General features: G+C 45.8%; 1 protein-coding gene across 2 annotated transcripts; it reads right to left on the minus strand.

Annotated features, from left to right (window-relative positions):
• Positions 1-26,907, minus strand: bmp5 (bone morphogenetic protein 5). 2 transcript variants are annotated; one of them, XM_057341811.1, is made up of 7 exons: positions 26,070-26,907; positions 20,792-20,984; positions 10,055-10,203; positions 8,786-8,983; positions 7,666-7,742; positions 7,471-7,581; positions 1-827 (listed from the first exon to the last, which is right to left on the minus strand). In XM_057341811.1, exons 1-7 carry the CDS (start codon positions 26,527-26,529, stop codon positions 678-680), a joined length of 1,338 nt encoding a protein of 445 aa, XP_057197794.1. In that variant the 5' UTR covers positions 26,530-26,907; the 3' UTR covers positions 1-677. The 2 variants fall into 2 exon arrangements, with proteins under 2 accessions (XP_057197794.1, XP_057197795.1); XM_057341812.1 differs by lacking the exons at positions 1-827; positions 7,471-7,581; positions 7,666-7,742; ... (1 more) ...; positions 20,792-20,984; positions 26,070-26,907 and adding an exon at positions 14,329-15,713 and having other exon boundaries at positions 10,129-10,203.
• Between the last annotated feature and the right edge of the window lie 373 nt (positions 26,908-27,280).

The following is a 27,280-nucleotide window of genomic DNA, read 5'->3' on the forward strand; positions in this document are numbered from 1 at the left end:
TATTTGAAAATAGATTTAATGATACATAAACATGGTTCTAAAATATTTTTCCAAAAATATATTACTCAAAGTACTAGTATAAGAAAACATAGAAAAGTTACAAGGATCTTGGAAGACTATTTTCTCTGAATACAAACAAAATAATAACAATAATAAAATATAGATAAAAATGAATAATAATTTGTATATCCACCCGCTGCTATCCACAACAAACTGACATAAACCAGTATTGTGTGTTGCAACACTTTAGACTATTTGTGAAACATATGAAATGTCCTAAGACACATACTCAGTGCTTTTATAACAACATTAAATGTATTTTGACAAAGAAACTTAAATGACATGTTCTTTTTGGAAAACCAACGTTGTGATTATGTAACTATTTTTGGGATTTCTTTTGTAAAATAGCAGCAAGCTCATGTTGAAGTGGTCAACTTAATTTATGGTAATTCTGGCCTAATGTTTTAACATTGTTTCAGAAAAAAACAATAAGGCACGGATCTGTAGAAGAAGTAGTAACTGATCTACAGCTTTCATATCATATCATATCAAAGCAAAGGCAAATAAATAAGAGGGAATGTAAGCTAATATATACATAATACTGTACATCAAATGTCAAAAACTATTTATTTTGATATGTTTTTCGTTCCAGCAATATCACAGAAGCACTCCGGCCTTCAATGACATCCACAGGACCTTACCACCATATTCCTGTACTTTTTCAATATCACGTTGGAGCTGTCATCAAAATACAGCACTGATATGGCATTTAGTTTGGTTGGTGCACAGCAGGGCTTTGGCACATTGTCAGGGAACATTAGATGGACCTACAACAGCAAAAAGTGAAGAAATTATGTTCATTCTGAGGTACAATTGTTCTAAAAATATGCTTTGTCATGTAGTGTTCTCAAGTAACAGTGTGTTACAAGCTACTTTGTGTTACCATTAAAGGTCCTGCATCACATTAAAATATACTGTATATGCTGCAAACTGTAATAATCACACATGCTTGATAAAAATATTGTTCCCTTTCTGTCGGTCTCTCGACGTTGTGTCGAACCGACAGAATGGAGTTTGTCTTGAGAACCTATCATCTTCTGAGTATTTAGAAAAGGCCAATGAAAATTGGCGAATGAAATTTGCATGCCGGACTCCTCCCCGGATGTCCGGGTATAAGAGGGAAGCCGGCGTGCTCATTCATTCACCTTTTGTTTTTCAGAGCCTACGCATCTGCTGAGCTTCTCTACGATCTTTGGTGATCATTTTTCTGCTGGAATCTACGACGCGGACGGTCCCTTCCTGCCGTGACTCTCCCCTGGGCGTCTCGGCAGTTCCGGAGGTGTTCGAGCAAATTTCCTTTCTAAAAGAGCAAATTTCTCCAGAGTGGCATGTCCCGCTGTTCTCATGGGTGCAACACACTCATCGAGGAGGGGGACGGACACGATGCCTGCTTCCAGTACGCTGGGGCAGACGTTGTGGATACGTCCTGCCCGCACTGTGGGCGGTGATGATTCAGACGTTGCGTCACGGGTGGCTGTGTTCCCACGGGACTCAGCCACCACCTCGTTTGCTCCCCGTTCCGTGGCGGCAGGACTACGGCCCTGCCGTCCGCTATGGCAAGCAGCGAGGGTGATATGAGGATTACTGTGAGCGATAATCCGCCAGCCACTGGCACACGGACCGTTCACACCTCGTCTCGCTCGTCTGACCGTTCCCCAGGAGATGGTCCTCCGTCTTATTCCTCAATCACGTATTCGGACACGATGCGTGATGAGATGTCTCTTGCAGCATCGGGGGGTGACGTACTGCCATCCGACTCCGACGATTCCTCGGGCTCCCTCCCTTGGGGGGTCGAGCCCAGGAAGAAGCGGACATCGAAATGTCAGCCATGCTTTCCCGGGCCGCCGTGAGTGTTGGGTTGCAATGGCACTGCTTCTCCCAGCGCTCGCGGCTGGCTACATGGCGCCTCGGGTTTGAGCGCTTAGTAAGACCTGGAATGCCCCCTTTCCGGCACGTTTCACGTCAAACAAAGTTCTGTCACCCTCTCTTCCCTCGAGGTTGAGACAGCTGGAGGATACGTCGTTCTCCCCCAGGTGGAGTATGCCGCCGCGGTGCACTCGTGCCCGTAGGCGGCGGCCACCTGGGGGGGGGTCCACCTAGACTCCCATCCAAAGCATGTGGGGTCTTGGCATCTCTGGTGTCGAGAGCTTACATTGCGGCGGACCAAGCTGCCTCCTCTCTCCACGCTATGGCTCCTGCCAGGCCAGGGCGTTGAGAGAGCTCCACGAGGGTAAGACCGATCCAGCGCTTATGCAGGAACTCCGCACCGCCACCGACCTCGCTCTACGGGTGACCAAGGTGACCACGCGGGCCCTGGGTCGGACGATGTCCACACTTGTGGTCCATGAGAAACTTCTCTGGCCGATCCTTCCGCAGATGAGTAACGCCAAGAAGGTCCGCTTTCTCGACGCACCCGTCTCGCAGGGGGGGGGGCTGGTTGGTGTTACTGTCGAGACCTGCACGCGGCTGCCCCCAGAGGGTTCTCGACAGTAAAGAAGCAGTCCTCCGTGCCGCGACTCGGCCGCCCCGGCCGTCGAGTCCCGTGCACTGTCTGCATCCCAGCAGCCCTGGTCCTCTTCGATGCCCTCCAGCTCTGGCGCCCCCCACTCAGGCGGCCCCCCCTGGAGGAGACAGCGAAGAGGAGACCATTTCCCCATCAGCAGCCGCGGCGAAGCGGCCCTCATGGGAAGACCTCAGGGGGATCGAGGCTACCATTGCGCCCGACCCCAGCCACATCGCTGGGAAGTCGGATAGGGACGGATCCTTCCCCGTCTCTCCAGCTGCTGGCCCCCTCCGGGGGGCTAGCACCCACTTACTCTCAAAAAGAGAGTTTCCTTTCTCTCTGGGTTATCACAGCCGCTCCCACCCTCTGCACGACGGTGAACGACAAACTCGACGTTGCGTCATGGCGAAGCGCAATGTCGAGTATAAACACCAGCCCTCAGCACTCTCAGTCAGACAGTGCGTTGAGCTGCGCAGTCACCAGGCAGGAAAAACAGCAGAGCCAATCTCCTCCCCGGGGGACCTCCCCCAGCAAGAAATCCGTACTGCTAGCCATAGAACCACCTCCCCAGGGGGACGATGAAAAAGATCGTACCTTTAGTCCCCCTGTCTCATTCTGGGAGCTGGCTAGGGAATGGCTGGCTAGGGAAGACGATCCGTCTTGGCTACACGATCCAGTCGCCTCACGCCCGCCAAGTTTCAGGGCATCCGATATACCTCAGTCAGAGGCTAGGATGTTCCCGTACTTCGGGCCGAGGTTGCCACCCTTCTGGTGAAGGGAGTGATCGAGCCCGTTTCACCAGCCGAGATGTTCAACGGGGTTTACAGCCTGTACTTCATTGTCCCCAAGAAAGGCAGGGGGTTGCGCCTTTTCTTGGGTCTGTGTGTTCTGAACAGGCACCTACTCAATAGCTGCCTTTCAGGTTGATCACGCAGAAGCGCATCCTGACGTCCGTCAGGTGTCAGGACTGGTTCATGGCAATCGACCTGAAGGACGCGTACTCCATGTCTCGATCCTCCCTCGACATCGGCCGTTCCTACGGTTCGCGTTCGAGGGACGGGCATATCAGTACAGGGTCCTCCCCTTCGGTCTGTCCCTGTCTCCACGAGTCTTTACGAAGGTCGTGGAAGCCGCCCTCCTTCCCCTTAGGGAAGGATGTGTGCGGGTACTAAACTATCTCGATGACTGGCTCAGCTTGGCGCACTCTCGAGATCTGTTGTGTTCACACATGGACCTGGTGCTCCGGCACCTAGATTGGTGGGGCTACAGGTCAACTGAGAAGAGCAAGCTCTCCCCAGTGCAGAGCGTCCTCTTTCTCGGTATGGAACTCGACTCTGTCCTCATGAGCGGCCCCGCTCACCCCCCGCGGGGGGGGCGCGAGACCCGTGACGAGGAGGCCTGCGCCCTCGCGGCCTCCCAGAGGCAGTGCGACTGACTACAGAGCACGCCCGATCAGTGTTGAACTGCATGAAGCTCTCAGGCAGTCAGCGGTCCCCCTGAAACATTTCAGAGGCTCCTGGGATACATGGCATCCTCGGCGGGGGTGGTCCCCCTCAGGTCGATGCACATACGACCGCTCCAACACTGGCTACAGAGTCAAGTTCCTTGGAGAGCGTGGCACACCGGTAGCAGGCGTATGGTCATCACGCTTTTCTGCCGACACACCCTAACCACCTGGTCTCCCATGACCTTCTTGCGGACAGGGGTCCCCTTAGGGAGGTCTCCCTGTAGGGTTGGGGTGCCGTGTGCAACGGGCACGCAGTGTCGGGCGGTGGACGGGCCCCCGCCTGCGTTGGCATTTCAACTGCCTAGAGTTGTTGGTTGTGCTACTTGCATTGAGGAGGCTACTACCTCTCGTGCAGGGCAAGCATGTGCTGGTCCGTTCGGACAGCACAGCTGCTGTGGCCTATATCATTGGTGGCATTCACTCACAGCAGCTAACATGACTCGCCCGGCGCCACCTCCTCTGGAGTCAGCAGGTGATCAGTTCCCTGTGAGCCACACACATCCCAGGCGTCATGAACCAGACAGCCGATGCACTCTCTTGTCAGTCGACGCCTCGCGGAGAGTGGCGACTCCATCCCCGCGCATCCGGCTCATTTGGGAGCAGTTCAGCCAGGCAGAACCTGGTCTCCATGTCTGGACGGGACGAGGAGATCCTAAGTGACCCACCCCCGGTCTGGTTGGGACGTCACTCAGGCTAGGGCTTCGGCCACTGGGCGGCTATACGCCCATGGGTGGCGCCTCTTCTCGTCTTGGTGCTCTTCGCTGTCCCTTCCTCAAGAGAGACTGGGGAGTAACCTCTCCCCCTCCACACTGGGAATGTATGTAGCCGCTATGGCCGCTCATCATGACCCAAGTGCTGGGTAGCCTCTGGGACAGCACGACCTGGTCATTAGGTTCCTAAGGGGCGCGAGAGGGTGACCACCTTATCCGTGGTCTGTACCCTCTTGCAACCTAGGTGGCGGGCCTCATGAGGCCCCGCCCCCTTCGAGCCTCTCGGGGTTGCCGCTCTTTCTCAGTCTTGATAAAGACGGCTTTCCTGATGGTGCTCACCTCCAAGAGGGTAGGGGATCTGCAAGCACCCTCCGTGTCCACAGATTGCCTAGAACTCGGGGCCGGGATTCTCACGTTATCTTGAGACCCCGCCCCGGCTACGTGCTCAAAGTTCCCACCACTCTTCCGAGAGACCAGGTGGTGAACCTGCAGGCGCTCCCCACCGGGGAGGAAGACCCAACCTTTCCGTGTTGTGTCCAGTACGCGTACACTGCGCCTCTACTTGGACCGCACGCAGAGCCCAGAAGCTCTGAGCAGCTCTTTGTCTGTTTCGGAGGTCAGCAGAAGGGAGGGCTGTCTCCAAACAGAGGCTGGCGCACTGGATCGTGGATGCACTCGTTAGGGCATACCGATCTCAATTCGCCCCTGCCCGTTGGGAGTGAGGCACACTCCTCATGGGCACTGGCTCAGGGCGCCTCTCTAGCAGACATCTGCAGAGCTGCGGGTTGGGCTATGCCCAACGACTCCGTGAGGTTCTAATACCTACGCTCGGAACTGGTGTCATCCCGCATCCTGGCAAGGTGTAGGACCGGCAGCCGGTAGGGCGTACGCCTGCGAAAGCCCTTCCCCCTTCCTTAGGGGGATCAGCGGCTATTACGCCTCCCCTCTTTCCCCCACTGGGTAAAGAACAGGCATTTTATCCATCACTAGCACCTTCCTCGGGGCAGGCTGGGCAGAGCAGCCCTGCCCCCTTAGGCCGGGGAACAGTTGAGTTATCTCCCACATAGCTCTAACCGGATCTAGTGCTCCAGACGTGGTAACCCCCCCTCCGTGGGCTGTTCCGTCTGATGTATCCTCATGAATGGTTCCCACCTCGGCAACCCATGACCTCCCTAGGTGGACTCCCACCTTGCGGTTAACTCCTGCAGTCCGCACATTTTCCCATGAGTTCTCCCCTGTTGGTGAGACCATGTGGTGTCTCCACTAATTCCTCCCTACGGTAGGTAGTGGTCTCTGCAACGTTTTTCCCCCGGGGGGAATAATGCTTACCCAATGGCCCTTACGGTGCCGGGCGGCTTCTCGCCATTTAGAGAACTAGGCTCTGCCCGTGACGGCCGGTGGCAGGGGCTTCCCAACTTTGTGGTAAAGCTCTGGGTCCCCCTTCCTCTCCACTGGATGGTCATAATTTCGCGTTAGCGTCTTCGTCTGACTCGCCCAGGCCAGTCAACGTCGCTCCGCTAGAGATTGTGACGCGGCCCAGTGCTGTGGCGTCTTACATAGGAACCCCATTCTGTCGGTTCGACACAACGTTGAGAGCTTAAGGCTCCTCAGACCCAAGGTGAATGAATGAGCACGCCGGCTTCCGGGGAGGAGTCCGGCATGCAAATTTCATTCGCCAATTTTCATTGGCCTTTTCTAAATACTCAGAAGATGATAGGTTCTCAAGACAAACCCCATTCTGTCGGTTCGACACAACGTCTCGTTCCCTCCATCAGGGAACCGAGGTTACATCCGTTACCAAGACGATTCACTGTCTCAATTCTTATTTCATTTAAAGATTTTTTTTAAAAACAAAACTTCCAGGTTTCTTTAGTTGAAAGGTGTCTTGAAAAATTTCCCACAAAATCCGAATCAACAGATCAAGTTGTTGTGACTCGTGGTAAGGAGACACAATAACTGGTTTTGTGTGTTTTTAACCAACAAAGTTATGGATAGCTGATTTAAATACCCAATGTAACCGATGACAATCCTAGAATTATATCTTACGATAATGTTATATTTCTCAACTTTATTTATATAGCGCTTTTTACAATTTTCATTGTTACAAAGCAGCTGTGCATAAGACATATTGACTATAAGCAAACCAATTAAAGTTGTACCTGCAAAAACAAGAAAAAGGTGAAAACAAAGAAGACAGACATACCCACATACAAAACATTGCACACGTACTAACACACAGACACACACACGGACGCACAAGCACGCACACACATACACAGACAAGTACGCGCACACACAAAGACACGCACAGTGAGAGCACACATTTAAGATAAAGGAGAGAGAAGCACAGGTCAAATATAACATACTATAAATTTCTATATGCAATATTAATTAAGTAAAACTTTAAAATTCTAAAGCAGCCCCCCGGCCAGGCAGATGCAAAACAGTATGCAAACGGTGGCGAGGAACCCAGAACTCTAATCGAGAAAAAAAACCTCAGGAGAACCCAGGCCCAACCAGGGGATTCCAGTTCCCCTATATATCACAATAATTAGTTAACTGTTGCCATAAATAATATACTGTATCCAATGTAGCTACTTCTTATTATTAATATATAAAAACATTTTTATAAAAGTACATTGTTATTGAGTTTAAGTGCTATAGTTTTAGACAAAATAATAGATGCCCACCAAGGTCTGGACAATGGCGTGGTTTGTTGCGTTCATATGTGCATTCAATGGAAATGAACACTCTCCATCACAATAAAAGGCTGCGTATCCCTCCGGAGCAATAATCCAGTCCTGAAATGAGAGAGATAGACAGTGAGAGAGAGACATAGAGTCTGGTTAAATGCATCACATGTGATGTATATGACTAAACTTTACCTGCCATCCTAAGTCGCGGAAGCTGACATACAGTTCATGCTTCTTGCAGGCTTGCCTCTGTTCACTGGTGTTTTGATCTAGATAACAACAAAACGACGTTGAGTCCTCAAACAGTGCAGTTGTGTTGTTGTTTAGTCTATGAGCGTGTGTGGGCTTGACACGCACGATGTGTGCAGCTGGCGGGATAGCTTTGTATACAGACACTGAATGTAATAAATACTCAGTGATTAAATGGCAGTAAAGACCCCAACATTCAGAAAACATGGGGAATTCCACACATGTATGTAAGTAATTACATGTAATTGCTGGAGGTTAAAAGGTCTTAAACATATTTTGTCACTTTTAGTCAACGGAAGTGTGGATTAAAAGTGCTACTGTTTAAATGCAAACTAAAGGTCATAAATGTGGCGTAAACAGAAAACGTGCAGAAATCTATCCAGGAAGACTTTGAGATGCTCTTTTCCTGTCATAAATTTTGAGCATGTAGGCTTGCTGACATGAGTCTCGATGAACAGACTGAGGTTTGTGAAGAGGAGCTTGTCTATTAGTAGGTGCAGTCTCACAACATTTTGACATAACTTGACAGCATAAAATGATGCACAGGCAATGTGCCCTCAAGTGTTTGAGGATAGATTTGGACCTTTCCAATATGGACTTACTTACCACATACCATACACACAGCTGCTAATGAGGCATCTATATGGTTTACAAGCAGACTGATAAAAAACGTGTGTGCTTATGGCTCTGTCAATGGGTGCGTCGCATGTCACTAGACCAAGTCCAGCAGAAGCGAGAGCAACCTTCTCTGGATCTGTTCCACATTTGTGGAATGATCAGCACATCTCTTCCGTCAGCACCTGACCGATTAGTTCTGACTTCTATGTCTTTTCTACGCTTTCTATCCCGAAAAAAACAACAACTTAGGTTTGTATACTGTGGTAGGCTATATGAGACCAGTTTTACTGCGCTTATGCTTTTTGTTGTCCTTATGTTGTTCCAATTACTTCCACTGTTTACCTCATTTGTAAGTCGCTTTGGATAAAAGTGTCTGCTAAATGACTAAATGTAATGTACTTACAGCACTGTTAGATATTTTTACAGTTGAAAAATCCAACTCTACCTCCACTTTTGAGAGCTGGTGAAGTTTCTTGTTGGGTTTTGGTTTTATTTCGGTTGTGGATCTTCCTCTTTCCACCCGTGGCTCTTACGGAACGGAGAAGCACCTCGCTGGCTTTGAAGAAAGCAACAAGGAATGGCTGTTTGGACTGAGGGCCGTTTCTTCCAATGATGCCAGCAGATTTCATACTGATGCTTTTACCTGCAAAACAAGCAGAATGTTTTAAAACACCACATTCCTGTGTAGCAAAGTCATCACAACTATATATGACAGTTTCTATTGTTCACAGACACTGTGGTGATTGTCCACATGTGGACCAGAAAAAGAGAGAGCTGAAATCGGATCATGTATGGCAGACAACTTTATGGCATCAGGTTCCCATTTAAGAAAAAGCTGGGCGTAGTTGTGTTTCAAAGATGATACTTTTGCGGTCAATGGCATCTGACGTTGGTAAACGTGTCTGTTTTTAAATGAATATAATAACAATGTGAAAGGAACTGAAAGCAGCTGCATTTGAACAGGGAATGCAACAATAATTAAAAGAGTAAAACATTTTCTGCTGGAAAGAACGTTAAACATGACGGCAACTTTAAAGTGACCAAATGGTTAGCATTAAATTAAATCCACAACAAATATTTAACATAACATGTGCTGTTAATCGGGCAGACATTTATTGAAAAGTACACTAAATACAAAACACACCATGTAATAACATTTGGATTATTAAATCAACATATTGTGACTGCCTACGCTAGTTCTCAGAAACAAAGTAGGAGTATTTACCAGTGTCTAATGTGAGTTTGAAAGAATCAGGTCTTCGTTTACTCACCACCATTTAAAGGGGTCATATGACACGGCTAAAACGAATATTATGGTTTGTTTGAGATGTAATGCAATGTGTATACACGATATAAGGTTAAAAAACGCTGATTTTCCACATGCCGTGCATGTTTGTATCTCCTCTTTGCCCCGATTCTCTGAAACGCGGAGATATTTTACAAAGCTCATCGATCTGAAAAGCGAGGTGTGCTATGATTGACCAGTTAACCAGTGGGTAGTGATTGGTCAAATACTGCAAGCGTGTGATGGAAATGTAACGCCTCTTACAATATTTGGAACGTCAGGTGCCAAAGCAATTGTACTGACAGGTACGCCCACCTTACTAGCATACACATTTGGGCGGTCTTAGTCAAATAATACCAGGAACTGATGTAGATTTGTGGGGGTGTGGTTACACGAGGCGTTTCAGGCAGGTCTGGGTGTGATCCTTACCATCAGCGGTCTCCACACACAGTTGAAGGCCCATATTCTGCTGTGGATTCAAAACCCAGTGATTACTGGTGGCTGTGATATCAAACACCAGCCATCCTCCATCAGAAGCACGGATCTTTTTAGAGTCCAAGACAAATGTTTCAGCATCCCTAGTGAGACAAAGACACAACATGATTCACATTATATTTAATATTTCAGTGTCCCACACAAATAAACAATTTTTGAATTAGAACGGCATGTTTCATATTTAAGACAGATGAGGTGGAATTTTCTGATTGCAGTCATAAAACATTTTAATTAGTAATGTTGGTTATAACCCACAAAAACAAACCTAGAAATAAGTGCAACCAAATTCTCTCATAACCTTTTCTTTTCATCTAAACCACAGTTTTGTCAACAAGTCATTCCTGTTCGTCTACTTAACTGCGTTCCAAAACTGCACATGGGCCACACAGTGAGACAGCAACCTTGATTTCACAGGTGCAGGAAAACTGATGGGAGACTGTAACACGTCTCAACACGCCACAATGAGAACGAACGGCATGCGGCTCTTCTGTTGCCCTCCGCATCACAATATTTGAACACTTCATTTACTTTCAGCGGGGGTATTTGCAGATCAAACATTCTGACAGAGTGAAAACTAACAACAACAACAAATAGTAGATAGTTGGCCTATAATGGTAACTTAGGGCGGTTTCACGATAGCACTTTTGGTGTGCACCTGGGTTCGATTACTGTCAGAGTTCGGTTCGTTTGGATGATGTGAATGCTGTCTTCCGAACCCGGGTGCGCACCCGCAAACCATACCCGAGGCTGCTTAAAAATGTGAACTCTGGTACGGTTCGATGCTGATATGAACGCAATCATACCAAATTGTGGAAGTGAACCGCTATTAATGACGTGTTATTTGATAAAAATGTGTGTTTGTGTGAGTTTCACCCACTTTCTGACGAGCGTGACTGACGCGCTCCAAGCAAGGAGCTGTATATCTCATTTCCGTTTGCCTTCAGCGTTCTTAGAGCATTTGCAGTCCATCCGTAAGACAGATGTACAGTAAGTGCCCTTATGAAGGCTACTGAAGCTTTGGAAACAAAACTAAATATAGTTTATATGTTAAAAAACGTAAATATATAAAAGTGAAGAGAGCAATGATACACATTTTGCCGCCTTCTCCTGTCATCATTACTACGCGAGAGGGTACACAGCCGCGGCTTGATGATGCAAACGAACCGCGGTTTCGACCCAAATTAAATAATATGAACGCAGTCCAGCAGGGGAAGGTGGAGCGATCGAACTAGGGCTTGGATCAGGCAATCAAACCCAGTGTGAAACCACTGCAGAGAACCCCCTTTTTGTGAGGGACCTCCTTCTAAAAATAAATAAAAATAAAGACCCATTTATATTGTGTTAGATACAGTAAATACTAACGTGACATTAAAATGCAAAATATTGTTTCCGAAATCAAATATTTGGCTTCATATTGTCATTGTTCTGAAGTTAAAGAAATGATCACGATAAATGATCAGAATAATGTTAGATGTATAAACATGAGGAGAAGCATTCTCAATACAATTCAGATGTTTTTTTTTCACAAAGAATCTATAGCAGTTTAAGATTACTGATTTACAGTATTCTCCAAGCTAAAATTGACTGTGGTAAGTAAGAAAAACATTCACAATCCTTGAAAGTTTTGCCTTTTTCTGCACTATATAAATGTTGGGATGTTTTAATCCATTGATATGGACATTTTTAGGTTAACTAAAACCAATAGACATATTTTTTTAGTTTAGGGAACCTTCTGTCATGGTCGACTCACAAACAGGAGACCCAAGTGCGGGGTGAACAAGGTGTTTTTTGAGAAAGAGTCAGAGTCAATAATCCACAACACCAAACAGCGACCACTCCAGACCGTCTGGAGAGAAGAGTCCACTGGACAAGAAGATCCCGAAGGGCGTAGCAGGTCCACCTCAGGGTGAAAGTGACTGTAACTGGGGTGCGGGGAGTAATCTCGACCCGAGCCTCCCGAGGTGAGGGAAGTCCGTGCCCGTGGGATACGCGGCGTGAGTGATCACTGCGTAGAGCCGGTTGGTGAAGAGAGTCGCCTTCCGTGACGCCAACTGGAGCTGTGGAGACAGGAAGCAAGCCACGGAGATTGAAGGAAACAGGACGAAAGCTAGAGTGCTCTGAAGTCATCAGAGACAAGCGTGGGGAAGTAAGTCCAAATAACTAAGATTGTGGTAAGCGCTAGGACTAAAACTGTGGCTAGGACAGAGGCTAGGCTAAGACTAGGTCTAGCAAGAAATACAAAACTACAGGCGAGCCGCAGCTACACCTGGGTCAGTCTGAAACTGGCTACACAACATGCAATGGTCAGACACTAGACGAGAGACACAGAGGAATTATAAAGGGAACAAAACGAGGTGGGAATAGCGGTCAGGTGTGGGGCCATTACAAGAACAAGCGGTCTTAATGAAGATGAGTGTCGGCAGGAGTGTGAGAGCTGAGTGGAAAATCACCAGTGCAAAGGAAATCCTAGACAGAGACATGAGGGCGGGGAGAATGACGTAGACACCGAGCGTGCAGTTGGCCACCAGCCACACGCTCGACAATAAACAAAACCCACAAGAAGGTGATCACCCCGACACGACCCGGGCCGTGACAGTACCCCCCCCACCAGCGCCCCTAGGCACTAAGGGAGGGGGCTCAACTCGTCTCCGGTGGAAGTCCACGATCAACGACCGATCCAGCACGTCCCGAGACGGTATCCATGACCTTTCTTCTGCGACATAACCCTCCCAGTCCACCAGATATTGGAAACCCCTACCACGGCGGCGGACATCCAGCAGTCTCTTGACAGTGTACGCTGGGATACCATCCACTAGTCGCGGGGGAGGGGGGGTGGGCCGAGAGCTGGCAGGATTAAGATGACACGTGACTACAGGCTTGACCCTGGAGACATGAAATACAGGGTGCACTCGACCAAGAGTAGGGGGAAGCTTGAGCCGTACGGTCACCGGATTGACCACCTTGGCGACGCGGAATGGCCCAATGAACCTGGGAGCCAGCTTGCGAGATGGCAACCGGAGAGGCAGGTCCTTGGAGGAAAGCCATACCCGCTGACCGCACACATAGGCGGGGGCCGAGATCCGGTGATGGTCGGCCGCTGCTTTGGTTCTCTGGGAGGTCCGGGCCAAAACCTCTGTGGCCCCGAGCTGTCTACAGAACTCTTTCCAGAACCGGGAGGTGAACTGAGGACCCCTATCTGAGACCACGTCGACCGGAAGGCCGTGGAGGCGGAAGACATGATCCACCATCAGTTGGGACATCTCCCGGGCTGAGGGGAGCTTGGGAAGAGGGATAAAATGGGCCGCCTTGGAGAATCGGTCCACCACCGTGAGAATGACAGTGTTACCTCTTGACGGGGGAAGGCCAGTGACGAAGTCCAAGGCGATGTGAGACCAGGGCCGAGAAGGAATGGAGAGGGGCCGAAGCAGACCTGCTGGTGGATGGCGGGAGGTCTTGCTCTGAGCGCAGACCGGGCAAGCCAACACGAACTATCTGACATCGACGAGGGCCGATGGCCACCAAAACCTCTGACGTACGTACGCCATGGTCCCCTTAACCCCTGGATGGCCAGCCAACCTGGAGGAATGACACCACTGAAGCACCTCCGGGCGTAGAGGAGGAGGGACGAACAGCCGACCCGCCAGGCACTCCTCTGGCACTTGCACCCTGTGACCGGCCTCCGCTACTCGCTGCTCGATCTCCCAGGCGAGAGCTCCGACTACCCTCTCCCTAGGGAGGATTGGGTCGACGGAGTACTCTCTGCCTGGGTTCTCGAACAGGCGGGAGAGAGCGTCTGGCTTGGTGTTCTTGGAACCGGGCCGGTACGACAGGGTGAAGTTGAACCTGCCAAAGAATAGCGCCCAGAGGGTCTGATGTGGGTTCAACCTCTTGGCTGAACGGACATATTCTAAATTCTTATGGTCCGTCCAGACCAAAAACGGCTGTATCGACCCCTCCAACCAGTGGCGCCACTCACCCAAGGCCAGACGAACCGCCAGCAGCTCTCTATTACCGATATCGTAATTTCGTTCAGCAGGACTGAGGCGATGCGAGAAAAAGGCGCAAGGATGCACCTTCCCATCATGACTGGCACGTTGGGACATCGGAACATCGGAAGCATCGACCTCGACAATAAACTGGCGCTCGGGATCTGGAAAACAGAGCACAGGTGCAGAGACAAATCGGGACTTGAGTTTATCAAAGGCTACCTGTGCGAGTGGGTTCCAGGAGAACGGGACCTTGATGGAGATCAATGCTGTGAGCGGTGCGGCCACTTGACCAAATCCCCGGATGAACCGCCTATAAAAGTTGGCGAACCCCAGGAACCACTGCAATGCCTTACGAGAGTCGGGAACAGGCCATGAGGCGACAGCCTTGATCTTAGCGTCGTCCGGTCCAACGCCTCGGGGAGAAATTACATGGCCCAAGAACGAAACCGTATCGGAGTGGAAGTCGCACTTCTCCGTTTTGACAAATAATTGATTCTCAAGAAGGCGCCGGAGAACCTCCCCGACATGTTGGGTGTGTTCCTGGAGAGAGGGGGGAAAAATCTGAATGTCATCCAGGTACACAAAAACAAAGCGATTAATCATGTCCCCGAACACATCATTGATGAGGCTCTGGAAAACGGCCGGAGCATTGGTCAGCCCGAACGGAAGCACCAAATACTCATAATGTCCCGATGGAGTATTAAAGGCCATCTTCCACTCGTCCCCCTCACGGATACGGACCAGATGGTAGGCGTTGTGGAGGTCTAGCTTGGTAAAGACCCGAGCTCCCTGTAATAATTCAAAGGCAGAAGACATTAAAGGCAAGGGGTATTTATTCTTAACAGTAATCTCGTTTAAACCTCGATAGTCAATACAAGGGCGTAGGGAGCCATCCCTCTTCTGTATGAAGAAGAAACCCGCACCGGCCGGCAAAGAGGAGGAACGGATGAGCCCGGCATTAAGGGATTCCTGAATGTACTTGTCCATGGCCTCTCGTTCGGGACCGGAAAGGGAAAATAACCGACCCTTGGGCTGAGAAGTGCCGGGGAGTAGGTCAATGGCGCAGTCGTAAGGCCGATGCGGAGGAAGAGACATGGCCCGGGACTTGCTGAACACGGATCGCAGATCTTGGTACTCCACCGAGACCCCGGCCAAGTCGGTGACATCCACCTGCAAGACAGGAGACACAGAGACAGGAGAGGGAGCAGGACCAAGACAAGACACATGACAAGCAGGGCTCCATGATAGGATAGACGTGCTCACCCAATCAATATGAGGATTATGCTGTGACAACCACGGATGCCCTAATACCAGAGGGGTTGTGGGGGAATCGAGGATGTACAACCTAATCTTCTCACAATGATTACCCGACAGAAAAAAGCTTACGTGAGGAGTGATGTGGGTGACAGTGGATAGTGGCAGTCCCGTCAGCGTCACGGCCGAGATAGGAGGATGTAAGGGAAGGATGGGTATTCCCCACTTCCAAGCCATGGCCCCGTCAAGGAAGTTTCATTCCGCCCCAGAGTCGATGAGAGCCATTCCCGTGTGAGTAATGGAGTCGAAGATGAGGCGGAAAGGTAGCAGGGTACGAGGAATTGAAGAGGTTTCACTGATGGCGCCCACCCGGACTCTCCACTCTATGGGTGGGCGTCGGCTTTTGACGGGCAGAGAGCTACTTGATGGCCCGCCTTTCCACAATAAAAACAGAGGCCCTCCACAAGGCGCTGTTGCTTCTGAGCCGGTGTCAGCCGTGACCGCCCGACCTGCATGGGCTCCGGATCCGGTTGAGTACGGTGGGTAAAACTGACTTCCCGGCTGGGCTCCCGGTTGGTGTCCCGGCTAGGTTCGCGGCGTCGCCATGAAGGTGGAGAGGCATGTCGCCGACGGCGTGCGTTGATGCGACTCTCGACGCGAAGGCACAGATCGACAGCGTGGCGATCTCGTCCGCGATGCAGGGACTGAGGCCATCAAGAAAGCATGCACGTAACGCTCCCGCATTTCAATTGCATGCCGTGGCTAAGGTCTTGAAGCGAATGGCGTAGTCTGTAATTGTGCCTCTCCCCTGAGTCACACGGGAGAGTTGAGCAGCCGCCTCGTCAACCTGGGCTGACCTGTCAAACAGACCGGTTATCTCCTCGCGGAACTCACTGAAGGAGCAACAACACGGATCCTGGGACTCCCACACCGCGACTCCCCATTGACGTGCACGGCCCGTGAGTAAGGTCAACACGAAAGCGATCCTGGTCTCCTCCGTCGCATACCTGCGTGGTTGTAGGGTGAACACCAGGGAGCACTGCGACAGGAACGCCCGGCAGGAGTTGGGATCCCCGTCGTACAGCGGAGGGCTGTTGGCGTAGGGCTCTGGCTCGTTCGCAGCTCCGCACGGCGGAGAATGCTGCAATCCTGCTGCCTGGTTGGTTCCCCTGAGCAACTCGGTGACCTGGAGCTGTAATGCCGCCACTTGTCTATGAAGGGCATCCACATGCTGAGCTGCGACGGTGAGACGAGACGCCTGCTGTCCCAACAGAACGCCCTGTTGCTGGAGCGCGGTACTCAGTGGATCTGATCCTGCTGGGTCATGCAGCTGGTCTGACCGTTCTGTCATGGTCGACTAACAAACAGGAGACCCACGTGCGGGGTGAACAAGGTGTTTATTGAGAAAGAGTCAGAGTCAATAATCCACAACACCAAACAGCGACCACTCCAGACCGCGGGTCTGGAGAGAAGAGTCCACTGGACAAGAAGATCCCGAAGGGCGTAGTAGGTCCACCGCAGGGCGAAAGTGACTGTAACTGGGGTGCGGGGAGTAATCTCGACCCGAGCCTCCCGAGGTGAGGGAAGTCCGTGCCCGTGGGATACGCGGCGTGAGTGATCACTGCGTAGAGCCGGCTGGTGAAGAGAGTCGCCTTCCGCGACGCCAACAGGAGCTGTGGAGACAGGAAGCAAGCCACGGAGAGTGAAGGAAACAGGACGAAAGCTAGAGTGCTCTGAAGTCGTCAGAGACGAGCGTGGGGAAGTAAGTCCAAATAACTAGGATTGTGGTAAGCGCTAGGACTAGAACTGTGGCTAGGACAGAGGCTAGGCTAAGACTAGGTCTAGCAAGAAATACAAAACTACAGGCGAGCCACAGCTACACCTGGGTCAGTCTGAAACTGGCTACACAACATGCAACGGTCAGACACTAGACAAGAGACACAGAGGAATTATAAAGGGAACAAAACGAGGTGGGAATAGCGGACAGGTGTGGGGCCATTACGAGAACAAGCGGTCTTAATGAGATGAGTGTCGGCAGGAGTGTGAGAGCTGAGTGGAAAATCACCAGTGCAAAGGAAATCCTAGACAGAGACACAAGGGTGGGGAGAATGACGTAGACACCGAACGTGCAGTGCACCAGCCACACGCTCGACAATAAACAAAACCCACAAGAAGGTGATCACCCCGACCCGTGACACCTTCTTTTGAAGCGTCAATGAAAACTTATAAGCGAAACAGATCACAATTTATAAATAATAAATGCAAAATTCACCTACACGTTTATGCAACACACTGCCATAGGACTCTCTGAGAGGGCACACTTTCACAGACTGTAAGAAGTGTTAAATTGTGAAATTTATAACCATTTATAACCATTTATACCATTAACCACAGAAAAATCACAGCGCAGATGCAGACAAGGAGCGAATGTGTGAAGCCGCTGTACGTGGGTCCCTCATAAACACAACTACGAGAGTAAAAGGTCTCAGGACCATTTTAAACCCCCGTCTCATTCCATAAACTGTTAACAGCCAAAACATAAACATAAACAGCCAAAATGTTTGGGCTGAGAAAAGGCCCTGGCTATATAGTATGACTAAATCATGGTTCTTAATCTAGATTAAAAGACCATTCAAAATGTGAAGAGGCATGTGGGCATTTGGATCACTTTGAGGGAAGTCTCTTGACGTACAGGCCCTCTATTAAAGCCAGTTGTGCAAGCGCAAGCGCTCTGACAAGCTGTACAGATATGCAAAGAGTGATAACTGATGGACTGAAGACTTCAGTAAGTGCTGGAGTTTGCAAATGAGCTGTAAATGGAAAGCTTTATCCATGACCATTAGCAGGGAGTATATCTGGTGAGATTGAGAAAGAACAGGGTCGCTGTGGTTCGGGTGGGCTCTGCTGTGCACCTGGTAAAGCATTATTCCTAGCGAGGAAGAGGTGGTCAAAAACAGAGCTGAACTAATGCCATGGTTGTTTAGTTGAACCAAGCTGGCCATATCTTAAAAAATCTGCAGGGCTGTGGTAGTTTTCCTTTGCAAAACGTTTCCATACATCATTCCACAATGGCTATGCAATCTTTAGTGCAGTGTAGGCTGACGGTACAGACTAGACCTCACAAATCTCCGAGCGACAGTTTATAAAAGGACTTGCATTACAGGACTATAATAACTTGAGGTGAGGATTGAGGTGTTTTCTCTCTGATCAGCTGATTTCTTCATGGCTGTAGCATTAGTGAGAGAGGCACCGCAACTGTAGCACTTGTTTAGATTAATTTACAATTAAAACCATCTCCAGCTGTCAAACATGTTGATAACTGTTGTAGTAATCATAAGAAGAGTTCAGATGCAGAACCCTCTAAAAGCCTAATTAGATTATAATGTTGAAAAATTTGAAGAACAAAGTTTCAAGGAGAGAGAAAAAAATCTGATAGAGAGAGAGAAAGTCTTAGGACATAGGCTCAGGAAGGATCTAAGACACCTTTTTTTTTCTCGCCACAATGATTTTGTTCACGTTGCGGTTCAGGGCAACCGTACATTAGTTATATTTTGTAATTTGCAATTAGCCTCGTGCTGGCCCTGTTACTGTGTTTTCTTTAAAAATATGTGATTTTGGATCACATAACGTCATCTGAAACTATATATTTTCACTTTGATTAAAGGCCAATTGTGTACATTTTGTGCATTGTTTACAATGTGTGGATTTAACAAGAACATGATACGAGGCAGCCAGACCCTGGAAAATTACAGCAAATATCCTCAACTGTATTCCTGAAACATGTTACACAACTTCCTAATTGTAACAATTCCAAAATATGTTACATTAATATTACTTCTGCATTTCAAACAGAAACAGAAGTAACTAAAAGACTAATCCAAGTCTGTACCACTGTCAGCATGTTCAATGGTGACAGATTACACTGTTAAAACAGCCCTGATGCTTCCAGTGTAAACCTCACAGGGAAAAACTCCAGACAGACTCACTTGTGTAAACAGGATGTCCTTTTATTTTCCACTTGATTGCCTGCCTAAAGTGTTTTACAGACCAGGCATAGCTTTAAAAGTCTGTCTTAAAGCTTTAATTGGACGTCGGGTTAAATTTAAACTCGCTTAAGCTCATATGATCTTATTTATATATTGATCATCTCACTCAGTAGCATATACAAAATTGTTGTGAGCATTTTTTTTAATAAACACCTTAGCATTCAATAAAAGTTCAGTCAGGCCATCATGTTTCAGATGCAGGATATCTGATGATCTGATGAAGAGCATGTGTGCTTAAAACGTTTGTAATGTAAGTCTATTAAAACTTTTGATATTTTTGGAGCTTTAGTGAGCCGACTTTGTATACATTTTTGGTCAAGCACCCATTTCAAGTTGATGTGCGGTCAGATGCAGGATATAGAAATCTGTTGATCTCTCTTCTCATTGCTTGGATTATGAGACTAAAACTGCAAATGTTTCTTAAATTGATGGTGCATTTGTGCATTCTTGGCACTTCATTTTAAGATCGCTTTAGCTTCTTTTGATGCCAAAATAGAGCAAACAGATTCTGGGCAATGGGATTTTAATAAATCCGACCCCTATATCAGCATTGAAGTCAAAATTGGGTTACACTTTATTTTACAGTGCCCGTGTTACAGTGTAATTATACATTTAAGTACTGAGTAATAAAAAGCAACTACATGTACTTACTATAGAGTTAGGGTTAGGATTAGGGTTTGGGTCAGGGTTAGTTACATGTAATTATGCATAATTTATAGTAAATACTATAGTAAATACATGTAACATGCGTAACAAGGGCACCGTAAAATAAAGTGTTACCCAAAATTGTTCTCAACTACACCACAGTGTTGCATAGATAATTGACTATAGCTCTTCTTCATCATTTGATTAATCATTAATTGCTCTTATAATTTCATTTGCACATGTTTTCCCATGGGTGATAATAGCACTATTGGCCTTGTGCAACAGAGTTTGTGAAAAAGCAGTAATCTAAAATCAGCCTAATATAAAGAGGCATGTTTGGGCTAAAATGAATGGCGATGACTTTAAATCGTTAAAGTCATCGCAGTGATAGCTGCCCACTGCTCCGGGGGTACGTGTGTTCACTACTCTCTGGATGGGTTAAATGCAGAGGTCAAATTTCGTTGCCTTGTACATGTGCAATGACAATAAATTGAATCTAAAATCTAAAATCTAAAAAAAAATCTTAAAGTATTATTGTGCAATTTTAGCACATTTAGCAGCTGGTTAACCTGGATTGTGGTTAGCGAATAAAACGCAGGCTGAAATGGCACACGCAAAACTGGCGAAACAGAATTTTGTAAATAAATTCGCTTATTGGTAACCTGGCATAAGGTTCAAGTAAAGTTTGATAAAGTTTTGAAAGGTAGCATAAATGGTAAAACTGCTTATTTGCTCACCTGTTTGCATATTCTTTGATGACTTGATATATGGTGACTTTGAGTGTGATATTCTCATATCGGACAGGACTTTGGTCTTTATAAATCCTGAACTCTGCAGCAGTCACAGCTTCACCTTCAGGAATCTGAGTCAGGTCGAAACGAAACTCTCTGTAATGTCGTCTGTGATGGGAGAAATCCTTATCCCTCTCAACTGCATGAAAACACAGAATGCACAATAAGAAAGCTTACAGGACTCATGGGGTTCACTGTAGATTCCGCTGTTGGATGGTGGAGGATATTGCTGCGCACATGGTAAACGTCAAAAGCTGCTTTCTTCAAAAAGTCATTCATCAAATCTTCAACATTTCAGGCCCAATGCAAATATTCAGACACCCAACAAAAGCGATATCCAGTCCATTAAATCAGCCATCTGAGCACAGGTAGCAGCCTCTAGACAGGCCCTTCCCTGTATTCTCTCTCCATGATGAATGGGCTGTCAGGTAAGAAAAACAGGCCTTCACTAATAACACACTGCGAAAAGCTGACAAGACACAAATTCAGAGTTAGTGGTTCGCGAACAGCGTATCACAAGGTCTGACCTCCCAAGATGCACATTTGAAATCTCCTGAAAATACCAAGATGCTATCAAAGTCAGAAATTGAATACGGCCTCTTAAATGTGTCCTGAACAGTGGAAACTCTAACACGAGAGGATTTTGATAGGAAGTGATTCGCAGATGAGGCATAACCCATATATCTATAAGCCAGATGGCTATTACGTGTTGCGTTCAATTTGGGCTTTTACCCTCCAACAGGCCTCTGCTAGAGTGCTTTTCGGTTGGTATCCTATAAAAAAGTAATGCTGTGTACTGGACTTAAGCATATCTACCACTCAGGTAGAGGACAGAAATTCACAAGCTGACACTGCAATTTTCTAGAATACACCATTTCTCCACATGTATTCTAACATGTTGGGTCGTTTTCAAGTCTTTTTCAAAAGCAAGCATATTTTTTTACTAATAGTTTTACACGGCTTGCTGAGCAGATACCAAAAGTTTGTTAAGCTTTTAATATACTTTACCATAAGCTTTCTATACATAGGGTTGGGAATCGAAAATCAAAGGAATCAGATACTTGAATTTAAAATTTCAATTCCTCTTATCAATTCCTGTGTGCATATTTATTTTAATGAAAGCCCTTATGAAAATCAACCACATGTTAATTATTAATTATAGTTTAATTATAAACTGTAATTAATTATATGTTAATTATACTTTAACCATTTTTATTGACCATAGTTTCATTATAGTAACTACAGTTTAACCATCATGTAGTTATACTATGGTAATACAAATTGTAATAAATCAGACAAAGCATGGTTGCTGTGTGTATATATACACAAAACGGTATATACACAAAAAAATATATATATATATATATTTTGCAGACCAGTCAATAAGCAGGCTAAATGACCATACAGGTTGATCTTTAAACTGTGGAATGTAAAGAATCTAAATCAATAAGCAGAATCGGAATCGGAATCAGAATCGATACAATTCAAATGATACCCAACCCTAACCATCAAGGTTTCGATTTCACATCAAGATTTTTTCAAAGTTTGGGCTAATATAAAATTTGTCCAGTTTTAGTCCTAGAAACAGTCCAAACTGTATGTTTTTTATTTTGCAAGCTGAGTATTTTCATATGTCTCTTTCATACTTTTGCACATACTCTTTTAAAAAGACTGTGAGAATTGATATATCTGTTTTCATTTAAATGCTATTTTCTGTGGGGAACATCTCTTGAATTAAATTTGAATGATGGCAGTCAAGGCAAAATCATAAAAACACTGTGTGTCTGTGTCTGGTTATATAGAAATTATACAATTCATTTGAATATAATTGCAATGAAAATGTAAAGGAATAACGTTTTCATTGTTTAAATAGAGTGTATTTAATGGCAATAGTAAATGCATGTAGTTCACAATCTTTCAATATAAAGTAAGCAGTTTGATATGTAGTCAAACAGCAGCGCCTGTGAAGAGCATCACAGAGTGTGTGGTGCTGGTGAAATAGTGCAGCTTGACTTCTCTGATAGTTTATCTACAGTGAAAGTCTGTAGTTACTTAACACAAAGAGGTCAGAGGGCAGGCTGCAGTTATACCAGCTGGTCAGACTCAACTTCAACGTCCTGACTGCTAATTAAGGACAGAGGTGAAAGATATAGAGTGAAAAGCTTTGGTATCTTGGACAATTTGAGCTTAAAGTGAGACATTGTTGAGATTTTCTCTAAATGAGACACTGAGCTTCATAATAATGGGATAATAAAAAGATCTAATTTGATATTAAAGATCTCTATAGGTGCACTTCTTAAAAGTCTTAAATCTGTAGACGGTCTGCTTTTATGCAGCGTTAAACCCATGTCATCAATACAATTTAATACATGTATTAGATTCTTCCACAAAATAGACAGGGTCTATATTAGCACTGTCTTGTTTTAGACTGAAAGAGTATGGAATTATCTTTGTGCCAATAAGAATGAACGCAAACTTTTAGGAAACAAACAAAAATATATGATGAGAAAGAAGAAAAACGCTCTGATAATGATAATTTCTAAGTTTCGTTTTTTGCTTATATACTGTACTAACACAGTTCTGGGCACTCTCACGAGCCAAGTCTCATGAATTGCGTATAAATAACACGCTGTTGCATTATCGTGAATAAGACAAATTGCCGGTTAATACGCACGCGCGCTAAATTGGCGTATCATATGCACGCAAAAATAGGCACGTCAAAGTTCTATTTTGCGTGCATAAATACGCCTATTTTTGCGTGCATATGATACGCCAATTTATTATTATACGTATACGTATTAACCGGCAATTTGTCTTATTCACGATAATGCAACAGCGTGTTATTTATACGCAATTCATGAGACCGAGTTGCTCTCACGTCACATAACAAGCCAACATCGAGTAAATACAGCATAGCCATAAATATACTCACATGTAACTTAATGTGGGTTTGGAGTACCGTCAAGACAGTCGTCTAATTTATAATTACAATGATATCAGAAAAACTATGCCTATAAGAGCATTGAGATGCTTCGTGAGTTTTGAGGAAATAGTATTGCTGTATAAAGTGTTACATTTTCAGTTCATCTTTATTATTTATAGGTGATAAATGTGATGCCATGTTATGTATTGTTTCTATAGTATTGTTCCTTTAAATGTTATTTCCTGTTTATATTTTAAGAAGTCTCTCTTGTATGCTTGTCTTTAATCTGTTTTATGTTGGTGTGTATATACATATGGAAGAGTTGTTTGCAAGAGGCAGACTAAATTAATAAAACGAATACCACCAATTGTGTCATCATATGAATCTGTTTTGTTTTAGCCATAATTTTAAAATGTCGTTTGAATGTATTGATACTATTTCATGAGGACTTTCTGTGGATGTAAAGAAAGGGACAAAATACATTCACCATACTGTAAATATATAGTATTTGGCTTTAAAAGAAAGAAAATAACTTGCTGGAACTATCTAAAGACTCCATGAATCACGTGACGCTCGAAAAAATGTAACCTCCATTGTCACGACTCTCTCTCTCAATGGCTGTGAGAAAGGTGAATGTAAACTCGAGAAGCGTAAACGAAAACTCGGAAAGCGCAAATGAAAACTCTAGCAGCAAATTCATAAACCATGATTTACCAAAACGATACTTAGAAAATACAGTTAATAAACATGCAGATTATTTTAAAACCATGTTACATTCTTGCAATTAAGTTTTTATTGTTTTCATTATCTGAGTGTTTTCATGTTTCATGTTTTCGGTGTTTTTTCTGATTATACTTTTGTTCGTTTCTTAAAAGTTTGCGTTCATTCTTATTGGCACAAAAATAATTCCATAAAAGAGCTGATCATGCCCTCAAACTCCTGAATGAAAACAGATGGTTAAGGTGATGATGGTGAAGTCTACCTTAACACACACGTTTATTTACTCTGCCATATGTGACAACCAAAGTTTGGTTTATTCTGAACTCCGTTTGTATCTTTTTACGCCACATTGGCGAAAACAACAAATTCATAAAAGATTTATGTGATTCATTCCGGTGTAAAATTATATCCTCCCAGTAAACAGAACAATGTCCTTTTAAAGGCATGTTCTTTAATGGAAGAACAAGAAGAAATGGCTGTATCAGCCACTAACACATAAATTAGATTAGCGAAGAAAGGAAGAAGCCAGTAGCTATTGGTACCAGATTACCAGATTTTGAGCAAAAGTGGCCTTTCTTTCCTCTGCTTAACAACAGGAAGTCATTTAGGCAAATTATCTTCAGGTCAGACAGGCACTTGATAGGTTTACATGAACTGTGAGGTGAGGGGTCACAGCCACCGAAGCTATACGCTTCACAGTATTATCAACTCATCACAGCATTCTTCAAAAAACAGCTAAAAACACACTTGAGTACCTTTCACACACACACACTGAGAGGAGTACAAAATGCGAATTGAATTACAAAGTGTGTGTGTGTGTGTGCGCGTGTGCGTGTGTGTGTGTGTGTGCGTGCGTGCGTGCGTGCGTGCGTGCGTGCGTGCGTGTGTGTGTGTGTGTATACTTGTGCAGAAGTATATTCTGATATAATGACACTCTTTATAGCAACATTTTTTTCCCTAACCTGCAATTGCCTCAGAGTTTCCAGTAATCATACAGCCCTATATATACAGTTTATTGAGTTTTCAAGGACAGCTTAAATACTGATGGCTATATAATTACTGTATGTAGGCACTACGTGTGATATTTTAAAAGACATGAAATTATATCAGCTGAAATATACAGTACCAGATGCACATTGTTGTGTAAGGAAAATTCAAACAGACATTTAAAGTAGAAATGTGGAACCCATATGGCATGAATAAATGATGTTTGCGTTTGGTAATGCAGTGAATAAATTATTTTTGTTTCTGCACTTCTATTACTTTCTGTAAATTTTGGCCTGTTCAGAAATGCTTGCTTCCAATATTCTTACGGATATTTTCAATATCGTACAGAAATGTGACATTACTTCCGCTTAGGTTGCAGAGATATATAAAGTTATTTTTATAGGTAAAAAGGTCAAATCATAGTGTTCTGATTTTGACATTTTGAGTTTAACATAATTCGTTAATATTACCTGTGCTCATAGGCTGTAGCGAATAAAACTTGTTATAGGCTAACAGTAACGCGCACAAACACATAAAATAACATATAAGCCACAGTCACCCATTGCAATCCTATATCAAAGCAAACGGACGTACCTAGATTGACAAAACTCATCACCATATCCGCGTCATTCAGAAAGTTGGTGTCGTGCTCTGTGGCCAGAGGCGGATTCTGGCTGGCCGCGGGCGCTGCGCGGTACGCCTGATGCGGCGCACGCCAATGTCCATGTGCAACTCCAGACGCGCTTTTACGCGGTTTCCCAGCGAGCGCCTTTCCGAGCAACACGTCCTCCTCGTCGGTCGTCATCGCGTTGTACAGGTCCAGCATAAACAAAGGTGCTGACGACCCTTGTTTCCCCTGCGCGAAGGGCCTGGGACGGTGGGGCAAGCCCAGGATGGAGAGGATCTCTTTCTGGATCTCTCGCCGCTCGTGGTTACGCAACCGCCTGTAAATAAAGCTGGAATGCACATGGTTGTCCCCTAAACCGCAGTGAACGCTGTGAAGAAAGCCCAGACAGCTCCACACAAGTCCAAATGTTGGCGCTCTCATCATCATCTCTCAGGATGATGCTTTCAACAAGGGCGCGCTGGGTTGATGCTGGTGCACTCCATGGCGCACCATTAATACTTGTTTTGTTCTTTCGGTTTACTGAAAATACGCTCCCTTCTCGAGCTTTGACTTCTTTCCCTTCAAGTCCAGACGTCCTTTAGACCCCAAAGTGGTGCATCGGGTCAATTCTTGCTTGCTTACCATCCGAAATCTGCTCTGACGTTATTAGGCAACATTTTCATCACTTTCGTTATGATGAAAGCTTTATAGAGACTTTAGAAAAATTAGAAAGAACTTACAGAATGCTCTGCACTTGTAAATGGCACCACTGGAAGATGTGGCAATACAGGGGTGCGCAGCTTCAGAAATCAGTGCATGAACTACCTCAACAGTAAACTACATCCCTGAAAAAGTGTTGAAAGCGGTAGTCCGTCCCACACTCCTGAGGGTGTGTATCAACCTCTAGCGGTCGTATATAAAACATCATTGACCTGGGGCATGAATGCAACCTTACTGTGAAATGAGAGACACTTGATATATGAGACCTTTCGTGATTAGTCAAAGGAAAAATCCAGCCAGGCAAACACCTGTCAGCTTTATTTCATGATTGCTCTGTCTATTGGCTTATATTTTAGCTCACAACAATTGAGTGTGTAGCTCAGAAGCACGAGGTGTTTCTTTGTTTTGACGTGCGTTATTTGTTTTTGCTTTCTGTTATCCTAAAAGCTAAATAAATGGAATTTCATTGATCTTTTTT

This window comes from Triplophysa rosa, linkage group LG9 (assembly GCF_024868665.1).
Source record: "Triplophysa rosa linkage group LG9, Trosa_1v2, whole genome shotgun sequence".
Classification (NCBI taxonomy): Eukaryota; Metazoa; Chordata; class Actinopteri; order Cypriniformes; family Nemacheilidae; genus Triplophysa; species Triplophysa rosa.